Raw genomic sequence first — 26,494 nt, forward strand, 5'->3', positions numbered from 1 at the left:
TATTAACACCCTCCAGACATGAGCTTCAAGGAGGACTTGGACTTTGAATATAATACCCAAGATGTTACTGGCCAGTACAAAGCACAGCAGGGCTCCCTGTCAACTGCCTAACACTGCAGGATTGTTCTGGACTGCAACTCCCATTGAAGACTCACAGTCAACTGAAACACCTATGAAGTGTTCACTTGTAGCAGCATATAAGGTTTACTCTTCTTGTCCCGTACTTACACAGTTGACTTTTTTTAAACCAAAATCCAGGATGTTATTAAATGTCACCAACAGTTTTAGGACACCAATTCAGCCTGCACAAAGTTGTGAAACTGGATCCTGTTAATTCATGTTTCTCATTAAGAGTTAGGGTAAAACCCATGAAAGCAAAAATAATTCAAGATTCTCAGGCATGTATTAAGTATGTCCCTGTCTGTCTCCAGCAGTTGGGTCTAACTCCAGAAAATCAGTGGTATATTTTTATTGGTTTGTACCAGCCCCAAAAGTTTAGACATGAGAGGCACTGACAGAGATTACTAAGAAACTCAAAAGATACGTTATCCCTATGTTGTAGTTTTCATATCCAGAAAAATAAATATTAGTTTATAACAATGAGTCTGAAATTGGTTGTTTCTCTTTCAAATAGAATCAACATACTTCCAACTGCTAGAAAGGGAATTTCATTATTTTGTTTGTTTGTTTGTATTAGGGTTTTTTGTTGTCAGTTTCAAGTAAATATAAGCTTAGAACTTATAATACCCTCTAAGGGTTCCTTCCTTCAGCCTTTTCCCCATGACTCTGTTAATCAGCTCATTTTCTTTAGGTAAACAGGAAAGTCCACACAAAAATATTAATGATCTATTATCAATAAGTATCTAAATGTCTCAAGAATTTCTCTTGAATTCTGATTTGACTCTTTTTTTTTCAAATCACACACCTGTACTCAGTTTTACGCTTCCTTCTAGAGACAGATTCATCCAGAGTTCTCCTGGAGCAGCTGTGCTTCCCAATTCTTAGATAATTTCTAAGAAAATATGACATCTTCTCTTACCTCTTAACCCCCGTAGGCTGCATCTGAATGATCATCAACCTGGCTTTCTCAAAGGAGATTCTGACATTACTACCAACATATGTGGCAGAAAGGTTAGCTTATCACTTAAATGTGAAACAGATTTCTTTATAATCTCCATACTTGTAAAAACATAGTACTAAGTTATCATTAAGTGTGGGGATGTCTTCAAAGAGTACTGTCAACTCATCTACTCCTACCTGAGAAGACACTTATTGGAAACCTTCAGAGGCATAAAAACCCTTGATGCCTCCATAGTTTTGGTGGTTTTCCCCCAAAGTTCTCCCTGAGAGGAAGCTTGTATTTACTGACACTGAGTCGTTCCACTGAGCCATCTCCAGATGAGCAACCGGTGAAGAAATCTTTCCCCTAAAGGCCTAATCAATATTTTGGCTGCAATAAAAACTTGTAATCTTGGGACCAATGCCTCATGGTCCCACAATGCTCTACAGGGTTCTCAGGTCACACATGTCCAGAAGTGATGCACGTTACGCAAAATGGAATTAACACGGCTTCAAACCTAAAAATGCCATAGCTGCTACTGATAATGATCAACAACAAAAATTCAAGAGGTGCCACTTAATTTAATCAATCACAAATATCAACTCAAAAGAAAAAATATGTATGTATATACATAAAATGAGGAAATATCAATTGGGTTGATGTTATGTATATTTATAAATATTTTATAATAGAAACTATATTCCTTAACATTGATGGAATAATGCCATTACTAATGTGATTACAGTATTCTTCATTTGATGAAAAAATTCATGTAGATACCATGTTAATAAATAACATGTCTGAAAAATCATAAGGCATTGGACTAAGTTTCCTGAGAGCAATTACTATTATTGTAGGTAGAATCATGCATCTCTCCTAGAATGAAAGACACATGAGGGTGAGTTTTATGTTTGCCTTAGTAACTATATTTTCTCTAGAACTTAACTCCATCTCTGACACACTTCTCCTCAAATAATTTGTTCAATAAAGTCTAACAGTCCCCAACATTTTTTCCTGGCTTCCACACTGTTCAAAAAGATAACATGTTTCAGCTGGGCTGTTAGGGGATGATGGGTGGATCATAGTCTCAGAGAGACATGTGTCCCCTCACCTCTAAGGGTCGCTGCCAATAATATTATAAGAAAAGACACCCACTTCATTGCTTCTCATGAACAGCACCAAGTTTAAGAAATTTCTGTTCAACAGACTTTAAGGACCCCAACAGTCACTCTTTATTACATTACCCTATTTGTTTTTTTTTCATAACACTTAACCCTATGCGACAACAGGCTGCACAGTCACTGAGTCACTGTGTTTACTGCCCGTTGTCTACCTCTAGAACATAAGCTCTAGGAGAGCAGAGAAATTATCTTTCTAGGACAAGCCTGCGTGCCATACACTGAACAGTGCAAGGAGGACACAGAGAAAGATCACAATACATATTTGTTAAATAGGACAAACAAAATTGGAGAAGGGAAATGATACAAAACTTCTTAATTAGCAGTCTCCATCGTTTGTAAGACACAACATCAGTAAATTTTTCAAAAGATTAAACTACTGCAACATTAAATGGATTTATTGATTTTAAAAGCAAGCTATACTCCATTTTTAGGAAAATAAAATATGAATCCTAAAATCAAGAAACGTATTTTGGCTTTACCTTCTTAAAATTAGTCAAAGATTTATACTGTCATCAGGGTTTCTCGTCAACACAGATTAGCAAATGTCATCCTACTGTGCAATAAATTCCATGACTCATAAGGAAATAAAGCATTTTAGTTGCTCTGGGTAGGTTTCTAAGTGATGATCTTCCAATGTCCCCTGGGCTTTCAAAACACTGAAACTAGCTATTGGCCTCAAAGGTTTTTTTGATTAGGAAACATCACCCCATTTTGCAGATGAGAACAAACTAAGACTCAGAGGTTCAACCACTGTTCTCACGGTTATCTAAAAGGCTAGCAATGTCTCTCATTGCCATGTCTCCAATTTTCTCAAGGACATTTTCCATTTTTCTAAGGAAAAAAAAAATTTGTTCAGTGCATGGTACACAAGAGGAGTTCAATAAACGCTAGTTTCCTTTATTCCTAGATTTACATTTGCTGGGAAGAAACAAACAAACAATCAAACAAAAAACCCCTAAATCTTCAAATCCTGCAATGGATCTTAATCCTACAGTTCTTTAAGATCTCCTTTATAATCAGTTCTTACACCCTGGAAAGCTGAACTTGGGAAAATCAAGACGTTTCAAATGAGAATTTGCACTGAAATATTACAGTTGTTTTTAAAAAGAAATAATGGAGAGAAAGGGGGAGGCAGAGGGAGAGCTGGGGAGAGAGAGAAAGAGGGAGAAAAGGGAAAAGAGAGAGAGGCAAAGGGAATGAGAGACAGACAGAGATAGAGAGACAAAGAAGCAGAGAGAATATGACAGAATGTGAATGAGAGCCATGTCAACCATTCAGTAACTCAGCAGGTTTGTCAAGCCCTAGATTTTTCATTTTAGCCCACACTGCAGAGTTCAACTCTGATCTAACTACTAGCATGATTTTTGGGCGTCTGTTTGCAGATGCAGTAGAGTTATCAATCCGAACAGACACACAATCCAGGTCCAATGTCACTTCTCCTCATTATGTTAATAGTTAATACATGCAAATGAAAACACTCTAGCAATTTGATTTCTTTGAAGATAGTTTGCGTATTGTCTTAGCCATAATGACTGTACACTTCTCTCAGCCTCCATTTATGCAAGGGTAGTTCAGTTCATTTTTATCAGCTCAAGTTCATTTTGGCTGCTATTGGAATGTATGTGCATGTTTCTTTTTTACCTTTTGCCTAATTACCATTCAGGTACCATAAGCAGATTTTTCATGCTATTGGTGTTTTTCTTAATTAAGAAACAAATGAATTCTCCCTAGCAAAAAAGATGGAACAACAGAGTAAGATGCCAGGGGCTGATGTTCTGTTTCTTAATTGAAGCAGTTCTATTGTTTGGTGTCGGTGGTAAGGGGGCAGAAATGTCGTTAAGTGTAGAATGTTAATAGTACAAAAATAACATAAAACTACTTCTAAAAAATAAAGAAGGAATACAAAAAAAGAGCTGTAAGAGCTTTGAAAACACAGATTTTTATCCACATATTAATTCTGACAGTAACAAAGTAGCTTCATTTACAAATCCCTCACACTTCGAAAGCCTGAGGTTCTAACCTCAGTCCTGAGAGATATGCCTGCCCTTCTCTGCTTGTCTGGTTAACTGTACCCTACTTAGTTGCTCTTCATCAATTAAGGAGACACCCAGGGGAACAATCTGTTTCTTTAATTTGTGACGGGAAAAAAAAAAAACACTTCTTTTTAAATTTGCATTCTTTTTTTTCTACCCACAGTAAAATCTCAATGTCCTACTCATATATTCAGTAAGTGTGACTGCAAGCATAAAATAAGATGCATGCAAATTCATACAGACAACTCATCCATTTCTCCTGGGGTGATGAAAACTTAGGGGAATCAAAATTTTTAGAAGAAAGTTGAGTCTTTCACCCACTTCTATATCGATGGCACAAATCTGGACTAGTGAATTATATGAAAGGTTACAAGTTTTTCTCTCTAATCAAAGCTGTGGGGTAGTTATTCTCTCACTCATGACTCTATCTGAAGTCCCACCTTATTATCCCTTACTTTTTTAAACATGAAAATATACTATGATATTGCAAATAAGCTAATAAAGATTAAATAAGAAGTATCAAGTAGAGTAATGTTTCACTAAAAGGGAAAGAACACCATTAAAAAATATCTCTAGGTATCAGTTTCTAAATTACTGAGTTTCTACTGTTATAAATAACTTATACTTGCTATAATTAAGGTGTCTAAGTTATGCATGGGCTATATCTAAGAACGAAACAGAGTAAAAGAATTTTAATATATATAAGTAACGTATACGTGAATGAGACATATCCTTCTGTAGTTTCTTCCTATGTGAAGAGAAGGGACCACATCTTACTGGCTTTATCATAAACATCACTATGCACAGGTAAATCTAGTATTTTAGGATAATGTGGAATATCATGGAAAATGCCTTTAGGTTGTTCTGAAAACACAGTTTATGGTTTTTAAAAAGGAAATAATTTTAACTTGAGATAATTTCTAAAATATTCTATCAAAGTATGGAAAATATTTCATAAAGTTGTCTCAATGAATGTCAGCAGGACAACTAGAAGAGTTCCCTATGGAAATGAAGGTCTGTGAGACGTGAACTTGTAACACAAAATTACATACATCACAAAAGATCATTTGTATAACCATTATAAATTTGAGAATCCATGATACTTCTGTGAAAGTCATAAGATAAAATTTCAAAGAGCTTAACTAACTCACAAAATCTAAAACCCTATGGAAACTGTCAAGGGAGTCCTTAAACGGATTGTTTTTCATTTCACTACTTTTAAACAAAACTGCGAACAATGACCAAAAATAGATTTCCATGTCTGTTTTCTTTATACTCTGAAATATAAGAAAAGGATCAACTCAGTCCACTTAATAGGGTCACTCACATAATAATAAAACATTACATGATATTCAGTTTAGTTGTTTTTGATCATATAAGTTATGAAATAAGAGTTAGGGACAATTTCTCTCTCTTCCTTTCTTGAGCTTCTATAATATTAGGATGGTTGGGCAAAGGGAGAAAAGCAAAGAGTTTGGAGCTTTGAGATTTACAGATTATACACACACACACACACACACACAAATATATGGAAGTGTAAACTAGTGTAACTGTAAATTTTTCTCCAAAATGTTTCTAGAAGCTCATGAAATGTAATTATTTCCCCAAATTCTTCAAGTAAGAAGATTAAGTGTCCGTTATCAATCTTAACCCAGTGGCAAAATGTTTAGACAACACATTTTCCTACCCTTGCACACATGTAGAGCCGTTGGCTCTCCCCAGTCTCTGACGTGCTAACATGGTGTCCCTGCCAAATTCTTGGCATTGGAAGAGAGGGGGAAGAGGCCATACCATAACGTGTTGATAATGAGGAGATAGAAATAGCAAACCAGCTGGATTGTCCTAATAAAGTATGTCTGGGATTTAGAGACACAACAACTATGTGTTCGGGTCATCCAAATGCATTTTAACCAACTGGTTTCTTCAATGACCTTTTCAGATACTCCACTTAGGAGCTTTCTAAATGAATTTTGTGTATTAACTCCAGAACAGTCTGGGAGGGGGGAACCTAACTTACATTTTATCATAATAATTATTATACCCAAGGTACCTCATGTTATTTGATACCAAAAAATTAGACAAAATGATCTGTAACAGCTATCATAAATTTTAAAAATATTTACCTGTTTATATGATGAAGATATTACATTCACTATCAATATATTTTATAAAGCATTTTCCAATGAACATTAAAATATTTTCTTCCTTGGGAATAAAATGTGCTATTTAAAAAGCAACTCTAGGGTTGTCTGGGCAAAAAGCTTCAATTATTTAGAATATTCAACAATATCTACCTTTTTATTCCAACTAGGAACAGTATTTAGATAAAGAAAATAATTCATTTAAATATTTGTCTATTAAAATATGCAAACCAAACACCTTAAACATATTTTGGATACCTGGGGTATTTATCACTACAACAGAACAATTTATTTTTATAGATTTGACCTTAAAAATGCCAATAATAAGGAAAAATGTTTTACTAGTGTATGCCTACTACCATTCTAAGTTCTTTGTGTGCATTAATTGGTCCATTTAATCCTCATACTAGCCTTTGTATAGGTTTCTTTAATAACCTGTTGTTAACAAATGGAGGAAACCAAGTCACAGATTCAGTAACTTGCTCAAGGACACACAACAAGAAAGGGGCAGAGTTACAACTGGAAACCTGATGTAAGACTCCCAAGTCCTCCAACAATATACCATCCGTACCCTCTCTCTAAAGAGTGACTGACTCAATCCCCTTCCAAATTAAAAGGTTAACAGGTGGCTTTGTGCTGCACAGCCACTTAGGTGCTATCCCACAGGTGCCCACTGCACTTTGTGCCTTTAAGTAACATGCTTGTTTACCAGCACATTCATTTTTCAAGTATGTAGCTTGAAAAGTCATTTCCTGGATTATTCAGTGCTCTGGGCTAACACCTTTCCACAGAGTGGCTAAGAAGCAGCAGCATTTGATCGGGACACGAGGCGTTTAACAGGTCACCCCAATACTGAAAACGGATCCTCGTAACATCAGTAATTCTGACAACTCTTCCCTCCAGAAGCCAGTCACCCCAGAAATGTTGTATAGTCTTCTGAGAAGAGGTAGTTTTAACAAGATGATCTTCAATAATTTATTCTACTAGGCCTTGCTCTGAGTCTATTTTTAGTGCTAACCACTAACTTTATCATCATGAAAACCACTTGTGGCTTTTCAACACTTGATGGCTGGGATATCAGAAGGCCACATGGAAGCAGGGGGCTGGATCCACTTTGGGTTTGCTTTCCGCTGATGTTTTCCTTTACTCCTCTGGGTCTTTAAGAATAGAATTCTTACAACAAAACAGAAACAGACTCACTGATACAGGAAACAAACTAGTGTACCAGTAGGGACAGCAAAGGAGGAAGAGGCAAGAGATGGGTACGGGATTAAGAGGTAAAAACTACTATGTATAAAATAAATACAATACGAGGATGTATTGCACAGCACAGGAAATATAGCCAGTATCTTTATTTAACTTTAGATGGAGTATAATCTATAAAAATATCTAATCACCATGTACACCTGAAACTAATATAATATTGTAAATTAACAATACTTTAATAAAAAAAAAAGAATAGAATCCTTTATGGCAAGACTTACCTCAAGAAGCCAAATCAATTTTTTCCCCAAACAGTTCTCTATTTACACAAAGTCATTGCATAATGCCACTGATTAGATGAATTTACCTCCACTCGACCACACATCTTGGAAACACCTCTATCCAAACCGAGAATCTAAAATACAGTAAAAACTTCAACCCCCATCCCCTAGGTTTTTCAGAATCTATGAGAATGAATTGAATGAAATTGATCTTTTGGTTGTATGTGCTAGCAAGGATGAAATTATTAGAACACGTAACAGATAAAGACAAACTTAGCAAGATGTACTAAGTTTGGGGTCCTTCAAATGAGAGAAACAAATATTTCATACCTTCCCTCAACTCCATATGTGACTTCTATCCAACTTTATGCCCACTTCTCTAAAATTAATTGACAAAAATCCAACACAGGTCGCTTTCTTTTCTACTCTGTAATAATTACCAGAGGAAATCTACGGTGGCATTTATTAATTAAGACCTTCATGTTTTCTCAGGGTGTCCTTTGGAAACCCCGCCGAAACGCAAAGCGTCAGCCTATCCCATGCACTGGCTCATCTCCTACTTCTACTGCTGCTGCCCACAGGAACACATGAGATATCTTGGAAGACTTTCAAGGACACAAAATCATTAATATGGTGCAAAAAAGAGCAACATATTTGGCCCAGAGCCAATTTTAAGATGTCTGCATACAATAATCTGAAGAAAAGTGACAGGCATCTTAAAATCACTTAGAAAGTAAAACACTGGATATGGGTTAAAGATGAACTGTTTTAGGCAGGGCAGGACAAGATTTCTGAACTTAGAAAAACAACACAGTGGGGATAAACTTATTGTTGTATAACAGGGCCTAAAATAGTACATCAAATTTTTAAAGAATAGATCTTTTATCAAAAACCAAACTGTCATACACTATTAATCTGAGGTTAATAACATAGCCATGACCTATGCTGAGAATAGAGAAATGCTATACTTTAAAAGGCAATGTATTTAAATTCTTTTTCTCTGTGCTATTTCCTTCTCCAAAGTAAAACAGAGATTAATCTTCACTTGAGTGCTTACTTCTGGTATATTTTCATATTAAGCTTAATAATGACTATAGAAAAAATATTATAGCTATTCTTTCTCACAGTAAAGTCTGAATTAGTTACTGAAGTATTTTTCCACCTTCTATCCTTTCTTCCCAACCCCCAATTGTATTTCTATCCTCCCAACTACACAACTGACAGGAAGATGAGCAAGTTAAAACTTCATTACATTGGCAATATATATTTGACTATCTTCTACACCTTCCACACCTCCCCCAACAACAGAATTTACTACTAGCAATAATGGGAATGGTATGACAATTAGGGAATCTATGTCCTACTCCAAACTTCCAGTCCTAATTCCACAAGAAAAGCATCATTAATAATTTCTTGCACATTTTCAGACACTTTTCATGAAAATATATACATATATATGTATTTACTCATTCTTCCACTTTTAAAAACACAAATAGGGAGATGTCAAACTGAAAATTCTTTTTTTCACTTTATAAGTCTTTGAGATATTCACATCAGCATGAACACATCTGTCTCATCCTTTATACCACACAAATTACACCGAGGATTGTACCAAAATTTTATTTAACCCACCCCCTATTAATGGGCATTTAGATAATTTCTAATTATTTGCTATTACAAACCATGCTGTAGAGAGCACACATGTGACGGCTTCTATGGGATATGTGGAATTGCTGGGTCAAAGAGTACGTGTGCAATTTTAATAGCTATAAACTGGCAAATTGTCTTTCAAAGAGGTTGCAACAATTGGGAATCCCAGTTACAACTGCTCTGCCCACTTGCTATTGAACATTTATCATTCCCAAGATTCAGTTATAAAACTAGGCTAATGCATATGAATGAATGAAAAGCTACTCCCAAAGACAATCTCATGAGTTAAGCACAGACTCAATTATAAAGATACTGCTCTGTTCACTTATTTTTCATGTGTTGTCTTGCCTTAATTAAATATTCGTACTAAACTATTGAATGCCCTGAGTGACTGTTTTAGCCATCCGCTATAATGTTGTTATTAAACCAACATCTAAAAGTTAGAGGTCAGCAAAGAGGTTGAATTCAGGATAGCAATAATTGCTAAATTTAACAAAAAAGAAAGTTGACTAAATCCCACTGTCAGCTCATAGTCTTCCTGTCCCCTCCTATTACCAAATCGGTAATTATTAAACATACACAAAATATGTTACTCAGGCTCTATTTTTCAAAATCTGCGTGGACTATCAATTACCTAAAGGATGAGCTCAAGCTCTTTAACACAGCAAACAAAGCCCTTTAAAAATCTGGTCCCAAACCAGCTCTCAAGCTGCATTCTCTGTCATTCTTTCCGTGCACTTTCATCTTCGATCACAACTGTTCATCGGACCTTGAAAACGGCATGTTCTGTAATGCCTTTCTGTTCTTGGCCAAGCTGTTGATTCTGCCAGGATGCAGTTTCCTCTTGTCGTGACTGGACCTTCTACTCCTCCTTCGAGACCCAGCCTAAGTAAGACCTCATCCTAGAGGCTTATCCTGAGTCACACAGGCATCTTCTTACCCCACATCAGTTTATACTTCCATCTATCATGAATATGTCATAGTATACAATAATTGCGCCTTTCTCCTTCACTGTCTAATGTGCTACCTAAGGAGAGAGACCATAGCTTGTTGGTTTTTGTATCCTCCCCTCCCTACAGCTTAACATTTAACTCTAATTGGTACTCACCCTAATTTACCTAAAGACTGTTGAAAAAAGAAATAGGAGTTAATTTAATTTAAATTCAAGGTATGTGGTGAAAAAAAGCTCAGTACAGCGAATTATTAGAGAAATGCAAATCAAAACTACAATAAGGTATCACCTCACACTGGTCAGAATGGCCATCACAAAAAAGTCTATGAATAACAAATGCTGGAAAGGGTTTGAAGAGAAAGGAACCCTCCTACACTGCTGATAGGAATGGAAATTGGTGCAGTCACTATGGAAAATAGTACGGAGTTTCCTTAAAAAACTAAAAATAGAGTTGCCATATGATCAAGCAATCCCAGTCCTGGGCATACATCTGGAGAAAACTCTAATTCAAAAAGATATAATGCACCCAAATGTTCATAGCAGCACTATTCACAATAGCCAAGACATGGCGGCAACCTAAATGTCCACTGACAGATGACTGAATAAATAAGATAGATAGATAGATAGATAATTTTATAGATATATAATATCTTATATTATATATATATATAATGAACTACTACTCAGCCATAAAAAAGAAACAATGCTGTTTGCAGCAACATACATGGGCCCAAGATTATTATACTAAGTGAAGTAAGTCAGACAGAGAAAGAGAAATATCATATGATACCACTTATATGTGGAATCTAAAAAATGACACAAATGAACTTACTTACAAAACAGAAACAGACTCATAGAGGTAGAAAACAAACTTATGGTTACCAAAGGAGAAAGCTGGTTTGGGGGATAAATTAGGAGTTTGATATTAGCAGATACAAACTACTATATATAAAACAGATAAACAACAAGGTCCTACTGTATAGCACAGGAAAGTATGTTCAATAGCTTGTAATAACCTATAATGAAAAAGAATATGAAAAATAATATATGTGCATAAAACTGAATCACTTTGCTGTATGCCTGAAACTAACACAACATTGTAAATCAACTATATTTTAATTAAAAATATATAAAGCATGTGGGTAACTCTTTCTTTTGGGTGGAAAACTGTAAAATCATTTTTATTAAAAGATACACCACAGGAAATGATGTTGAGTTTTTAAAAAACTGCTCATTCAACCATCCATTGAGCTAAGATTCTTTAGGTGTTTGCTATGGGCCAGGTACTCTTCTAGCAACAGGAGGTACAGAAGTGAAAAAGACCAGGTTCTGCCCATTCAGCTCAGATTCTAGTGAGAAATCATCCAATCATGCAGCTTGGCATGTTCAAGGAACAACAACAACAACGACAATAACAAAAAAGACCAGTAAAGATAAAATGTAGTGAATGCAGGTGGTTCCTGGGGGCTGGTCAGGGTAGGGATTGGGAAGGGAAGTGTCATATGATCATGGTATACTTGGTGATCAGGTCAGACAGGAAGGCAACAAATAGATCACAGAAGATACAAAAAGCAATGATGGAAAAAAAAATCAGACATTAATTGCAAATGACATCCACAGGAGGACTTAAAGCAACAAGGTGACATGATTTGATTTATGTTTCTGAAAGAATCATTTGGCAAATAAAAATGAAACTATTCCTATTTTACATGGCTACATTTGAAAATGTAACAAGTGATCACACAGCCACCCATACAGGAATTCTTTTGAGTGGCTTAAAGTTTTGATGGGGCTGTGAAGCCCGCTGAGAATCTCATGAAAACCTCTTCCTAGAAATATTCTAGAATACACAAAATACTGTATAAAATGTCTGGATATTCTCAAATTCGTCAAAGCCTATGGATCCAGGTTCAAAGTTCTTGATTCAATATGCAATGGTTAACTTTTATCTCTTGGGCTAATAAGAACAATGTGCAGTCAAAACCCATGTCACTTCTGGTGATGACTAAGATTATTTCTCAGTATTAAAAAAAAAAAAAAAAAAAAACTGGTGCTAACCAATTTAGAGGAAACAAATCCCCAAAGACCTTCCTTAGTAACATCCCACACCTGAATCCTTTTGTTCGAATTTCTTCAAAATGTAAACTTCCAAACCAAGGATGAAAAAACACAGAAGTGAATCAGTCCAGCCACTATGTCTCAAACTCATACTGCTCCTTAAATGAGATTCCCAAAGCCACAGAACTAGTCAAGAAATTGCAGTCCAGCTGACCAAGTAGCTGATTGCTATTTTCCATTTATAAGGACTGCTGATCTTCACTCTTTTGATGATGTGGCATTTTTCCGTTTGTCAATTCTAATTTTCCTCAATGTATAATTAGACATTTTTCAGATGCAGCTTACACATATGCAAAAAATGTATGCAGTTCAAAACCACATAGAATAAAAAAAAACAGAAAATACTAAAAGAATAAAGGATTTGAGAAGGCAGTATTTTTAGATAATCTATGATATTGTGTGCATGTGTATACAGAGAAAAGCAAATTAATATACTTTAGACAGCTGCTCATGGATACTCAACAACAACAAAAACCCTCTAAATACTTATCAAAGCAATCTTCACTTGACAACTATTACACCACCTTAAAATGAAACATCATTTTTACTGAATAATAGAGAAATTTATCACAGACTTACACAGAAACTGTGCTAGGGAAATCCACTTGTGTTCTTGTTTCCCTGATGTGACAAATGTGTTGACCATTACTGGCTACCACCAGTAATAATCTCCATCAGTAATGTGACCATCAGAGCAGAATCACTAAAGTGCTTCTTTTGCCTGAAATATCTTCTCTAGAAAAGTTTTTGTAACCACATCTATAATGATTCCTCATTCTTGAGATGACTGACAGAGACAGACAGACAGACAGACAATCAGTCGATCTCTTTGTTCCATATAAAGGTCTGTAGAAGAGGTCGTTTTCTTACAGCACCTTTCTTGGAAGTGTTACTAATCACTGCTGAAACGGCCATTAGCCCCGTTCCCTGACCACTTACTACCAGTACCACGTCAGGTTCTGGCGCAATGCTCGCATACAGTATTCCACTTATACTATCAGCAATACAGCACCTTGCAGAACTCATCCTGCTGATACTAAGCCTAAAGTATTAGCTGAGACCCAACTGTCCTTTGGAGATCTGACCCTTAAAACTTAGAGAAAAGTGATACATCCTAAAGGATTTCTAGAGAGCAAACTGTCCTAAATCTAAATTCAAATCCAAGCTGTCCAAATTCTAATACTGTAACAGCTATACTAATTTTTACGGCTAATAGTGGAAGATATTTTTTTCTAAAACTAGCTATTCTGGTTTTCTTTCTTTCTTTCTTCTTTTTTCCCTTCCTTCCTTCTTCTAATATTAGATAAATTTACCTAACAGTAGATGTAACTAATATCTACTATTAATTATGTTCAAACTCAAAAGTGATCTACAACTTTGTTCTGTACTAGTATATAAACTAGGTAACTCATATATTCTAAGGTGATTTAGTATGTGTCAAGAATTTGGGATTTTCCATGATTAAAATACAAAGAAACATTATAAAAATCCTATCACCAGCAAAAGCAAAGTTCAGCAAATTACAGCATATTCACTAACCACAGACCTGTATAAAATATAAATTTCTCCCATTTTGCCAACCAAGGTTTTCCCAAACTCCAACATGTCTAAACTGTGTACTAAAAATTTTTTTTCACTAAGCTTCTCATAATCTGTGACACCCAAACTCCTGGAGCTGATAACTCTAGATTAATTTATATTGTAATTTTCCCTCAGTTAATCTATATTCCTCCATAAAAAGTATTTTTAAATATTAAATTTAGCCATAAACTGGTTAAACCTTGTCAACATAAACTGTTGTGATTACTTTTACCTTACAACATTACAGTAAAATGAAATACGCAAAAGTCATTATATATGGCGAAGTATCACATAAAACATCACATAATTGTTAAATAAACATATGCTCTTGCCCTTTATGACATAATCCATGTAAAAACATTAAATTAAACAGGAAGGTAGTCACACATTTCTGTTTGTAGACTGAATCTTCATGCCTTTAAGTGACTATCAAATGTTAGGGCCTGGACCTAAAAAAGAAAGAATGAAATTATTAATAATGTCCCACCTTGTGGGAGCTCGGCATTACTTGACACTACACAGAAACCGACCTTTTTGTCCTTCAGGCTTGCCTACCAGGCCCCATCTTCTATCGCAAAAGCCAAATCATCTGATCCCAAACTAACTGTCAACTGCCTGTGATGGTGGGGAAGCCAGACATCAATCAATCAGGTTTTATCAGACGCTCTCTTCGTTTCTCTGTTGTGCTCATCTTATCATCTGACCCAGTTGTAGCCCTGACTTCAGAAGCTTAAGCAACTTGATGACAAAATATGCGCCTGTTTGTCCAAGATGCACATTGTTAAGAAGTGGGGTGATATTTTTAGCAGCAACCTAATATATTTGCAAATGAATTCTTGAATATTTCAGATTTGCAGAAGCCCCATGCTGGTCACTCTCCCCTGCGCACTGAGTCTGTTCTTAGCTGTGGGAGGCCCAAGAAATCCAAAATATTCACAAGTACTTAGGTACAAGTCAAATGTCATTGGAAAACATGATTATTTTCATGGCAATGTAGGCAGAAAGGCTACCAAAATAAGAATTTCAGGATGTTCACTTCAGGAGAAAGAAGACCTAATTGATAAATGTGCACAATACAAATTCAGACAGTTTTATCCCAAATAAATAAAAATAACTCAGAATATTAAAAGCCTTTTTATCTATTCCTATTGACTGGAGTCTTAGAGGAAAAAAATGTTTAATTCTTCAATTAGCTGTCCCACTGCTCTAATGATATACAGAATATACTCCTATACATAAACTAGTTTGGTAAGGAGTCAACTGTGACATAAATTATGAACTTCAAATTTTTTAATTCAAAGGAATATCCATTATATAATTTTTACACAAAAATGAGAAAAGTAAAATATCAATATATTCTGTGGAAGTAAGTACTCTAATGTTAGTATAAGTAACTGTCTACTTGCTTAACATAGTCTTCTTTTTTCTTCTGGGAGTAATTAATTTTTAAGATTGCCCTTAAAATCAAAAGAACAAGGGTCATGATGAACATAAGATTTTCATTAAAAAGCAATGTTGTCAATAGCTTATCCATCTCTCATTAAAATGTTCACTGAACTATATTTTGAAAGTATTTTAAAATCAGCATGAAATTTATCCACAAAATGTATTCACATAAATACATACCTTAGTCATATAAGTATAGCCTATAAAAGGCCACAAAGTGTTACAGTGATATATTTTGACATAAATGAAAATGCATGCCATAAAAATGATCTGCACACAATAAATGAGAAAGTACAAGAATAATTCATACAGCCTTCCAAAATTTTCCCACTGAATTCACAGGATTTTATATATTTTAAAGAATTGCCTTTGATCTTCTCAGCAGACACAACAAGCAAGAAGGCTTACAAATATATGGCATTTTACTTTTTGGAGGCACTAGACATGGGGAACTAAATAAGATTCTACTTGCAATATGAGCATTTTTCCCTTTTACATTATTGTAAGAAATTTTTCAAAATCCATTTAAAAATTTCATGACACCAAATATGTTAAGATTAATTTATAACACAGATTTTTATCATTTAATTATAAATAATCAGAACTTTTAATTGAATTATCTAATAATTTTTAAAACCTCTCTTCTAAATTAGGTAATTTAAATGTAGTAAGCAAGAGGGAAATGAACAATATTGAGTGCATTTAATTATTATTTACTATCATCATTTATTATTTTATTATCTTTAAAGCTACTTAGTAGTATATGATTTTAGCTATTTTTTTGCATAAATTTAGAGGAATCTGGCCCTTACCGGAACTTGAAGACTTGTCAATTCGCTATTTTTAATCTTCTAACCCCCAGTTTATTGCAGGCTCACAGTAATTTCACAATATACCACAATAAAGCAAGTCTTTCTTAAAGAGCACACCATTATTCAATATTCCAAAGGAACAACTAATAAGGAAAGTAAAAGTTAAAAGTTCCAGATTAATAGTCAATGAAGGACAAATATTTGTTACTAAGTTTTGTAATTAAGCCCTCACCCTACTCAAGTTTAAGGACTTGCATATGGAAGATTTCTTGTGTGAGTTACTTGACATAGATTTTTCAGCCCCAATCTCTTGCAAATTTTTAAATGAAAAAATTAAGAGATTGGGACTGAAAAAATCGATGTCAAGTAACTCACACTTATAAGAAATCTTCCATATGCAGTATTATATAGATGTCAACTTGTTGAAATTCCCTTTTGTCTCAACAAGAGATGTTCACCAAAGTTTTACAAATGTAGATCAGACTAATACATATCTTCAAAAGGATTTCTCTTTCTGAGAAGGAAATCAACTGAAAAATAACATTAAATATATCTTCAATAAATGCTCATTTAAAGATAATTTTAGATGTATTTTAAAATCTAAACGGACTTTACAAAGCTAGATGTTATAGTTTTTGCATAAGCTATTAAAATTACACACACACACACACACACACACACATATATATATATATATATATATATATATTTGTGGCAGCCTATATATAAGCTATTTTATATATATTTGTGGTAGTTGTTTATGATAATTCTGACATTATCAAAAACCAAATCAAGTACAAGAAAACATCAGACTAACACCATTCAACAACTTCTAGCAATGCAAAGGGGCAGCAGTCGGTGGCAGATGCCCAGCTGAAATGAAGGTCTATTTAATACTAAATATTATGCTGGTGCCTCTAATGAATATGTTCCTTGTTTTACACTCACGGAGGTAATACTAGAATATTAAATAATAAATTGCATTGCCTTGCAGACTATATAAAGAGTTGACTTTCAGCTATTACACGGACAATGCTGCAAAGAACAATTATATGGCATTGGTTATAGCCACCAGGCATTCAACATTCCTGTTTAAAATCTCCAAAATCATGAGATACAATATAGTTTCCACATACACAAACATATTTAAATTTATTCAGTGCCCACAATCTTAAGAATAGAGTATTTCATGCACCACTTCTAAGTCCGGTTTTTACTCTTTAGCATATTGTTTTTCAAGAATAAGATGAATTTCCATCAATCTGATTTAGGGAAAAAATGTTCATTTTAAGTGATCACTGTATCTTAGAGACATCAATAAAATAGCATGTCTTTTGTTTCCTGGCTTTAGCAACTTTTGATCATTTATTATCTTTGCAAACATTCTTCAAAGACATCTATCCTTTCAGCTGATTATTTTAGGATTTCCTTTATTAGCAATGAATATTTGTTAGTATTAAAATAGTCCCATAAAATTTCTCCCTGGACCTTTCAAAGCAAAACTCTCTGGCCTAAGACATAGTACTGGTACCCATCATGAGGCAAAACTGGTCCTCGAAAGTACTTTTTTAAAATAGTGGATATACTATCATAACAGACCAGGAAAGACGAGATGAAAGAGAAAAAATAAAAGCTTTTTATTGTAACACCTGAAATCTTGACCAAAACCAATTCTACCCAGTACTTATCATATATTCATTTTTAGAAGTATTTATCAAAAGCACAAATTACCAAGGCTTTACATAATCCTGACTAGACAATTCTTCTCTACCTTTTTGTCATCTCAAAAAGACAGTCTGACAGTAATGGTATGACACCCTCTCAGGCAAGCCTCTCGGCATTAATATTTAAATCTTACCTATCCCTTGTGATTGGAATTCAGCCTCTATTCGCAAACAAAAACTAAATCAATGTTCTTAGAGTTCAAACTAGATCCCTAAACAGTTTGCCACTCTCTATGCACAGATAAGATAAACTTTCTTTGACCCAAGAGATGAAGTTGCCATGACGATCAGAGAGTCCACTTTCTATATTGATATTTTGCTGATGTAACAACAAATAGAACCAGATCCTAGTGCCGATAATGGTGATTAATTAATACTAATATTGATCCCTACAAGCAAGAGACAAGGCTATTAACTTGAAGCCTGAAAAGTCAATTGTTACCTGTGGCAGAGATACTAGGAGCTGATTTGGAAGCATAATAAACAAATGTGCTATCTTTATGCTAATACCTTTAAAGAGAGAGTTCTTTCTAGAATGCCAAATATTGCCGTGTCTGAGCTTATTAATTTAATTCCATTTCAGCTTTTTAAAATGTAACCTTATTAAATGATACATACTTACCCCTTTATCTATGGTGGAAACACTCTGGCGACTGAAGTAACGGACTTCTTGCTGCTATTCATATGGTGAGGGAATGAACTGATAATTTTACACAGTGGCAGGCACTGAATCAGACAGGGTTTCAAAAATACCTGCAGTTTTCTTCTGAAATGTCCTACTAATCCTTCAGAATTGGGGAAGTAACAAAAACTCCAAGGGAACATGATGTGGAAGATAAGGGCTCCAAAGTTGTTAACATATTCACTCACCCTATTAGTGAGCAAAGATTGTTATTTTAAAAAGTATTCTTGAAAAATATTTTTTATTACCCGATAAATGTAATTTTAGGTTTTCCATGCAATTTAGCCAAACATCAAAAAGCTTGTTCTAAATGGTATCCCCTTATCTAAACCCCGAATATACACTATTTTGAAGGAAAGTTCATTTGGGAAGGCATTTTCTTGGAACATAAAAATTAATCACAGAATGTAGAATAAATAAGATTATTCATTTAATACCTTTTTAGCAAAAGTCACATATTTTTAAAAGGGAGGTGATTAAAATGCCAATGATAAGTCCATTCTTGATTTACCTTGGTTATGGGGAAGAGCAAACATATCAGTATTAGAAATCCATATATCCAGTCCCAAATATGTCATTTTAGCAAACATACTAGCTTCAATCTTGTTCTCTCAAAACTTTTTCCAGAGATAAGAAACTAAAAGCAAGATGGGCTAATTAGAGTTTCATTTCTTTGTTTTTATTATGTGAAGGAAGAGATAAGTTAGTTCTTAAATAGTCCTCAAACAGCAGAAATAACATAGATGAGAGAGGCCTTGAAGAGCTCATGAACTGAGTCACCTTAACTGGAACACAAAGTTAATTTAGACGGCCATAAAGGCAAAACATATACACATGGGCTAGACAACTGATATAATCAAGGAATATCTTAATTTATCCCCACAATTAACCAGAAACAAATTGATATATAAATCTTTGCATTAACCCTTAAATATATAATACATTCTAAATTAGCAGAATGTAAAAATCAGAAGCAAATCGTTTAACTGCACTGTTTTCTTTCACAACCTAATAGCACCAACTTTAATATATAACAAGTCACATCATATTTTCTAGGTCCATATTTAAATGGCTTAGGAAATAAAAATTTAATTTACAAAGACTTATTGATACCTTGTAAAGTCTAAAATGAACACCAATTTCTTATATGAAATTCAAAGAGATGGTACACTCCCTGTAATTGAACTGATACAACTATATTTTTCTAAATGTTTCCAACTACAATTTATAGAAAAGTTCAAATGTCTTTGTCCATTTAAAAATATTATGATACACAATTTCAAGACTCATAATTTTTCTTAGTGCATAATTTCACAAATGAACCACTTTAGAAAGTTACTAGAAACAGAAAACATAAGAACTGCTCTTTTCATTCCAAGTCATATCACCAGGTTCTAGCCTTAAACTCTTTTAAAGCAACTAAAGATGAAAATGCTATCACATTTATATTTGCATTGTTGACTCCACTGAACTTAAAAAAAAACAACCCTGACTTCATGATTAATGATCTTTTAGAGGCAAACTTTCTTATATTCTCTTTAACTCTTAAAAACCGGGACTCATATATTAGCCATTTTAAATTTTTTCCTATTTTAAAAAATCTACTAAATATTTATTCTTAGATTTTTTCATCAAAATTCTACGCATTGCTGTATTTCAGATTTGTAAATAAAGAAATTAATTTTTTCACCTTACAATGGATACCAATCTTTTTATTTAATCAGTAAAACTCCTATATATATCTTTTCCTTTATTTCATGGCCAGTGTAAAAACAGGTTTTCTAAAATGTCACTCAGTCAAAAACACAGAAAATAAAATCCCTAACATGACATGCCATAAGCCAAAGAGAAATGCTTATTGTTCAATGTTATATTTAATTATTCTAAAAATCCAAAGAAATGAGTAATATGTTTCAAAGCAAAAATCTGTATTAATACTTGGAAGGTGAAAAGCAAAACACCCTGGGTATAAGACTGATTAATGTTTTCAAATGTGCATAGCATACTCAAATCCCTTTTTAAAAATAAAAATATTAATGATAATACAGCAGTTAATTAATCCCCAAATTACTGATTGAAAATTAATACAAGAAACACTTTAAAAAAAAATTCTACACTGTAATAATGAAAAATAACCACAACCACTTCTTTGCATTCTTTGCAATTTTAAGGTTCTAAAGATGATCCAGTTAGTTTTTCATGTTTACAAATACAAAAAAACAAATTTAACATGCACCATTCTCATTTAAGACAATAATCATTTTATAAATAAAATATTATAATATTACCTACTTTTTAAAAAATACCATAAAACATTAAAATACCACTATGCAAGTCAGGCACCCGTGCAGCCTGAAATTATTAGATCATCTCAAATAACAAAAAGGTAATTTATTCAATATGAAAGGATTCCAACTTCTGCAAAAGCTCCCCTAACAGAACTACTAACAAGATTATTCTTAACAGGGGACATTTTACTTTCAAGGTGTATATTCATTCCCAATATCTACTACACTTCTCCAAAAAAAAAAAAAAAAAACTGCCTCTTAATTCATCTTTTCATTTTCCTTCACCACAAATTATTTGGCACACAATCTAGACTGAATATTTCCATTCTACATGTTTGAAAACATCAAGCAATCTAAAAGTTTTAGGAAAATTGTTCTTGAATGGTATCAAGAGTGCCTTTTCTTAATATTAGATGAAAATAAAGTGTCTGAGTTACTCTCCTCCCTTTTCAGTGTCTACATTAACTACAAGGTGGTATTTGAAAAAAAAAAAAAAAATCTTTCCCTGAACCCATGGCCAATACACCTAAGCGTGGCTGAAGTTGGGGACATAATAGGACAGTAAACACATTACTAGAGACAACAGCTTGAAGAAGAAAATGACAGTAAAACTGCACACACAACACGGTTACTAATCATAAAGAGATGCATTGGTAAAAGAAAAAAAAATCATTTCTGTCATAAATTTTGCAGTGCAGCCCCAGAATGGAGAACAATCTGGGCAATTTATTGGCATATTGGCAGGAGGTGATAAGGCTAAAAACAACAACAGCGAGCAGCTGTGTGAGGAGATGGGCTGATAGCATGATATGGCTCCCACACCAAACACCTCCCGTCCTATCAGGGCTTTTTATCAAACCAGGATTACAATAATAGCTTAGGAGAGAAAGCTTCTGAGGGGAGGGCAGAAAATACAGTCTTGGAATAGGGGGGAAAAAATCTGAATTTTGGGACAAAACATGGGGGCAAAATACATAATTTATCACTGTATTATCAGGAAATCCAGGCAGTCTAATCAAGGAGCACTGAGTGACTATTTTTTGCCTTATCATCCAAAGTGGTGGAAACGGAGAAGGAATTATCAGGCTTCTGCAGATTGCTGGGCTGGAATTTTAATGGTAATAATCGGGTTTCTGATGGTATATCTTCTCCGCTTATCTTTCCCATTATCTCCTCTTATCTGGCCAGTCATCATAGCAAATTAATGGTGCTCTTTCAGCGTTGCCTTTTTATCGCTGCCCGGAGAGCACCCAAGGGGAAAGAATAAGCAAAATATTAAAATACTGCATAAATCACAATTTTAGATAGCAGGGAACTGTACGCAGTAAAAGAAAAAAAAACTGTGCCCAACAACCTTTTTGTCCTTTAAACTGACTGTCCTCAGAGTTTCTGGTATAAGCTGACTTTTGCTCGTCATAGTTGCTCGAAATTGGGTATATTTTATCAGCAGTGCCAAAGCTTTATTTTCAAAATCTGGACGTTTCCAAGTTTAAAATGCTGTTTCTCTAGTTGCGTGAAATGCTTTTGTTTCCAAAAGCATCTTTCTGGTATTTTCCAAACTTAACATTTGATCCAGAATATCAAAAGCAACAATGTTGTCTAATTTTTTTTAAAAAAATGCTTCACTTCTCATACACTACTAAAACTGGAGGGAGGGACCTATCATAGTAATGACTTTGAGAATCAAGACAAACTTCTCCATCTGCAGAACTGCCTCCCACGCCTGGACAGGCAAAAGGAGACAAATGTCAATAGGTTACAATCAAAATGACTTTACAGCTGGTCAAACTACATTTAAGTATTCCACACCCCTTCAAAAAAAAAATGCAGCTATTAAATAGCCCTGTTCTCATGTAACAATTCAAAGACCTCTAATTTTTTTCATTTTTCTTAACAGTGCAAGGGGAGCAGGGTGTCCACATTTGCATAGATTATCACTGTGATCCTAAACTGAATCCAATAAAAGTCAAAACTGCATGTATGTTAATAATACATATGCACGCATATATCAGCAGGCAATGATCCTTGTGAACAAATATAACATAATATTTGTTCACTTTCAAATGAGACAACTTTTAATTATTTTTGATAGTTAATAAATCATAGCACTCAAATAAGCCACTAAAATGTTTTATGACCTATAATACAAGTGTAGCATCAGCAATTAGTTCCAATGCTTTAATCTTCAATTATATGAGGTGGACACAGAAGGACAGAAAAAAAAATTTAATGTAGCTAACTGAGAAGATAACAAAGTATTCCTAAGTAGAATCAGACGGTCTTTGTGCCATACAATCAATTAATATTAATTATTTATTAACAATCTAGACAACCATGAGCTAAAAAGGATCTTGCCTTTAATAATGTGTATAATCATATCTTATAATATCCACAGTTTTGTACTATAAAATGCAATATTTAAACGCAGGGATCCGATCAATTTAGTTCTAAAAAGTAAAAGGCAATTAGTTGAAACCATGAATAATCACTCTCAAAAAGTGAAAGTCTTCAAGAACGGTATCCTTACTTGATTAAAACTGCTTTTAGCCGAAAGTTAAGTCCAGTGCTTACTTTAACCCCAAGCTGCAGAAAATAGGAACTTAAGCATAAGAAATCCACTAAATAAAAGCTCGCGAGTCAAGTCTTAGAGGCAAGGATCTACTTATGTAGCAAACTGCTTATAACCTGTACCCCACTTCATGCTGGATATATTGATTGATATGATTTATTTTTAAACTACATTAAATGAAATTGTCAACATTTAGGGGAGTGGAGGAGGGAGTGTGGTTTAATAATCAAGGGGGAGGGAGTGCCATTAAAGTCTTTTCCTTAAAATACACGATAATCAGTTTTATACTAGTTGCCAGACTTTAAACAACAGGAAGAAATGGACACACCAAAGGGCTGGCAAAAAAATAAACTAATAAGGCTGTTTCTCCTTTTCGGCCAAAGCGTTGAAGACAGTCGCGGGGCGACAAAACATCATGGGAAGAATTTTCCCCAGGACAAGAAAAGTTGGACGAGTTGAACTCTGCGAGTGTGTTTGTTTCGGGCAGGTGCCTCTCGCGCCGCTGTGTCCTCTAAGCATCACCCAGGCCCCTCGGGGCTCCAGGGCTTCGGGTCACGCTCTACGCTTCGCGCAGGCTGCCTTGAACTCACAGCTTCCGCGCTGGGAAGCGACCAGCGGCCCCTCCCAGCGTGGACTCCGTGCGCCTCGCGGGCCCGAAGTAAACCGCACGCCGGCTCGGCAGAACGTCCCAGCGACGCGAACCGGACGGGCCCGGAGCCCCCGGCCAGACCCGCCCGCCGCCAGCCCCGCGCCCGCAGGGCGAAGGCGCACAGCCGCCCGCAGCCCAGGCGCGAACTTTTACACCTACTTTTTGTTTCGCTTCGGCTTTGGCGTGGCTCTGGCACCGCCCAGGATCGGGACCCAGACACTGATTTTTCCACCGCCTGGGGAAGTTGCCTCCCTCGCCCCGAAGTCTCGACCAAGCTGTTCCAAGAACTAAGTTCTCACCCTGGTAGCTAAAAAGTGGTCCCCAAGAGTAATACCCTGTCAAACCCAACAACAATGACAACAACCACAATAATAGGAGTCTCCTAAATGAGTAAGGCTGCCCAGTCAGGCTCGACGAGAAAACAGCGGTAACTGCCAGCGAGGGTCGGAATTAGAAGGACGCCCGGAGCACGAAGGCCGAGCCGAAGTGGACTGTTCGTCGCAGCCTCTTTCTTGCCCGGCGCTCGTGCTGTCTTGTCTGTGACTGACTAGTTGTCCCTCCAGCTGCTCAGGCAAAGTTTGACAAATCCGGGGCAGCGGGAGAGGATTTCCCCGAGTCTCCCTCCCTTTCCCGCCCCGCGCGCCCCTCTCCCCAGAAATAATCCCACCAACTCTCAGCCCCGCGCGCAAACTTACGTTTGATCTGCCGGGGTTTGCTCTGCTTTCGCCGGGACATTTCGGCGGCGGCCGCTGCCACTGGGGCTCCCGCGGTGTCCGCGGTCCGGGCTGCCGTTCCCTCGGCTCCCGCCGCTCCGGCCGCCGCCGCTGGCCAGGCTCGGGCCGCCGCGGGCCGGACTCCAGGTGCTCCGGGCGCGCGGGATCCGGGCGCTGGGCTCCTCTGGGAGCCGCGGATCCACGTTTGGAGATGAACAGGCAAATGAGGAGAGAGAGGAGGGCAGAGAGAGTGTGACAGTGGGCAGGGGAGGGGGGAGAGTGGGAGAGCGATGGGGGTGGGGGGTAGAGAATGGGAATTTACAAACGAATGAACGGAGAGAGAAAAAAAGGGGAAGGGGGGCACGAAAAGAAGGAAGAGAAGGAGGAGGGAAGGGAGAGCGAGCAGAGGGGAGAGGGGGAGAGAGGGGGCGGAAGGCGCGGAAGGAGAAGCGCGCTCGCTCTCCCCTCTCCGCGGCTCGCGGGGCAGATACTCAAGCGCCACCGCTGCCGCAGCCGCCGCCGCCGCCGCCGCCGCTCCGGGCCGCGCAGCTCTCGCTCTGCCGCGGGAGGTGGCGAGACGCGGGAGGGAGGGGCGCGCCGGGGCTGTGGGGAGGGGGAACTATTCCACCAGCGAAAGGAGGATTGGCTGCATCCAAAGCCAGTCCGGATGCAAACTAGGGCCCTGGCCTTGGTCGGGTGGGGTGCAGGGGAGCGCGGTGGGGAATTAGGGAGGACAGAGGGAGGCGTGGGGAAGGTTGGAGGGGGGGGCCACCTTCTGCAGTTTTCACCACATCAGCTCTGGGCATTTGCCAGACCACCCCTCCTCCTCTTCCCGGCAACTTCTTTCAACAGCCCCCTCTGATGGACCCCAACTCTCCTCTCTCACGCCTCGCCTATCCAGCGGGGCACAAAGAAATCTCAGTCTCTCCATAAACTTTGTGCTTCCAGTTATGCGGCCCCCTCCCCTAGCCTCCATCCCTGCCCTTCCAGCTTTTTGGCAGGAAGGTTAGGCCACTGGCAAAATCCTCCGCGAGAGCCAGCTGATCACAAATGCCAACTGTGTGTCTTGGGGCCAGTTAAGTCCTCTCATCTGCCCAGGCTCTCAGGAGACCATTTCATTGCTCTCAAGGTTCCCAGGAGACTGCTGCGGACATGGACCATCCCCCACTTGGCCCGCACAGATGGGATGCCAAGCAGTGTCCTAAGAGTGCTCTTTCTCACCTCGAGTTTTCGTGTTAGATTGTACAAATTCCGAATTCGGAGATAGGCAGATATTTTTCTCACATCAGAAAGGAAGACCGTTAGCTAGGTGATTAACCCTTTTGGAAAATTAACCATCTCTAATCAAAATACTAACTTTGTGGAAGTTCTGAAATTCCACTCCAGCCCCATAATCTTTCATTCTTTTAGT

At 36.6% G+C, this 26,494-nt stretch overlaps 1 protein-coding gene across 2 annotated transcripts in view; it reads right to left on the reverse strand.

Moving 5' to 3' along the window:
* The window catches only part of ZFPM2 (zinc finger protein, FOG family member 2), a 428,417-nt gene extending 402,838 nt beyond the window's left edge, over positions 1-25,579 (reverse strand). For both annotated transcript variants that reach the window (XM_031439479.2, XM_031439478.2), the window contains exon 1: positions 25,066-25,579. In XM_031439479.2, the coding sequence (XP_031295339.1) occupies positions 25,066-25,105 (40 nt within the window). In that variant the 5' untranslated portion in view covers positions 25,106-25,579. The remainder of the gene's footprint in view (positions 1-25,065) is intronic.
* Positions 25,580-26,494: the final 915 nt, after the last annotated feature.

Source organism: Camelus dromedarius, chromosome 20 (assembly GCF_036321535.1).
Source record: "Camelus dromedarius isolate mCamDro1 chromosome 20, mCamDro1.pat, whole genome shotgun sequence".
In the NCBI taxonomy this organism is placed as follows: domain Eukaryota; kingdom Metazoa; phylum Chordata; class Mammalia; order Artiodactyla; family Camelidae; genus Camelus; species Camelus dromedarius.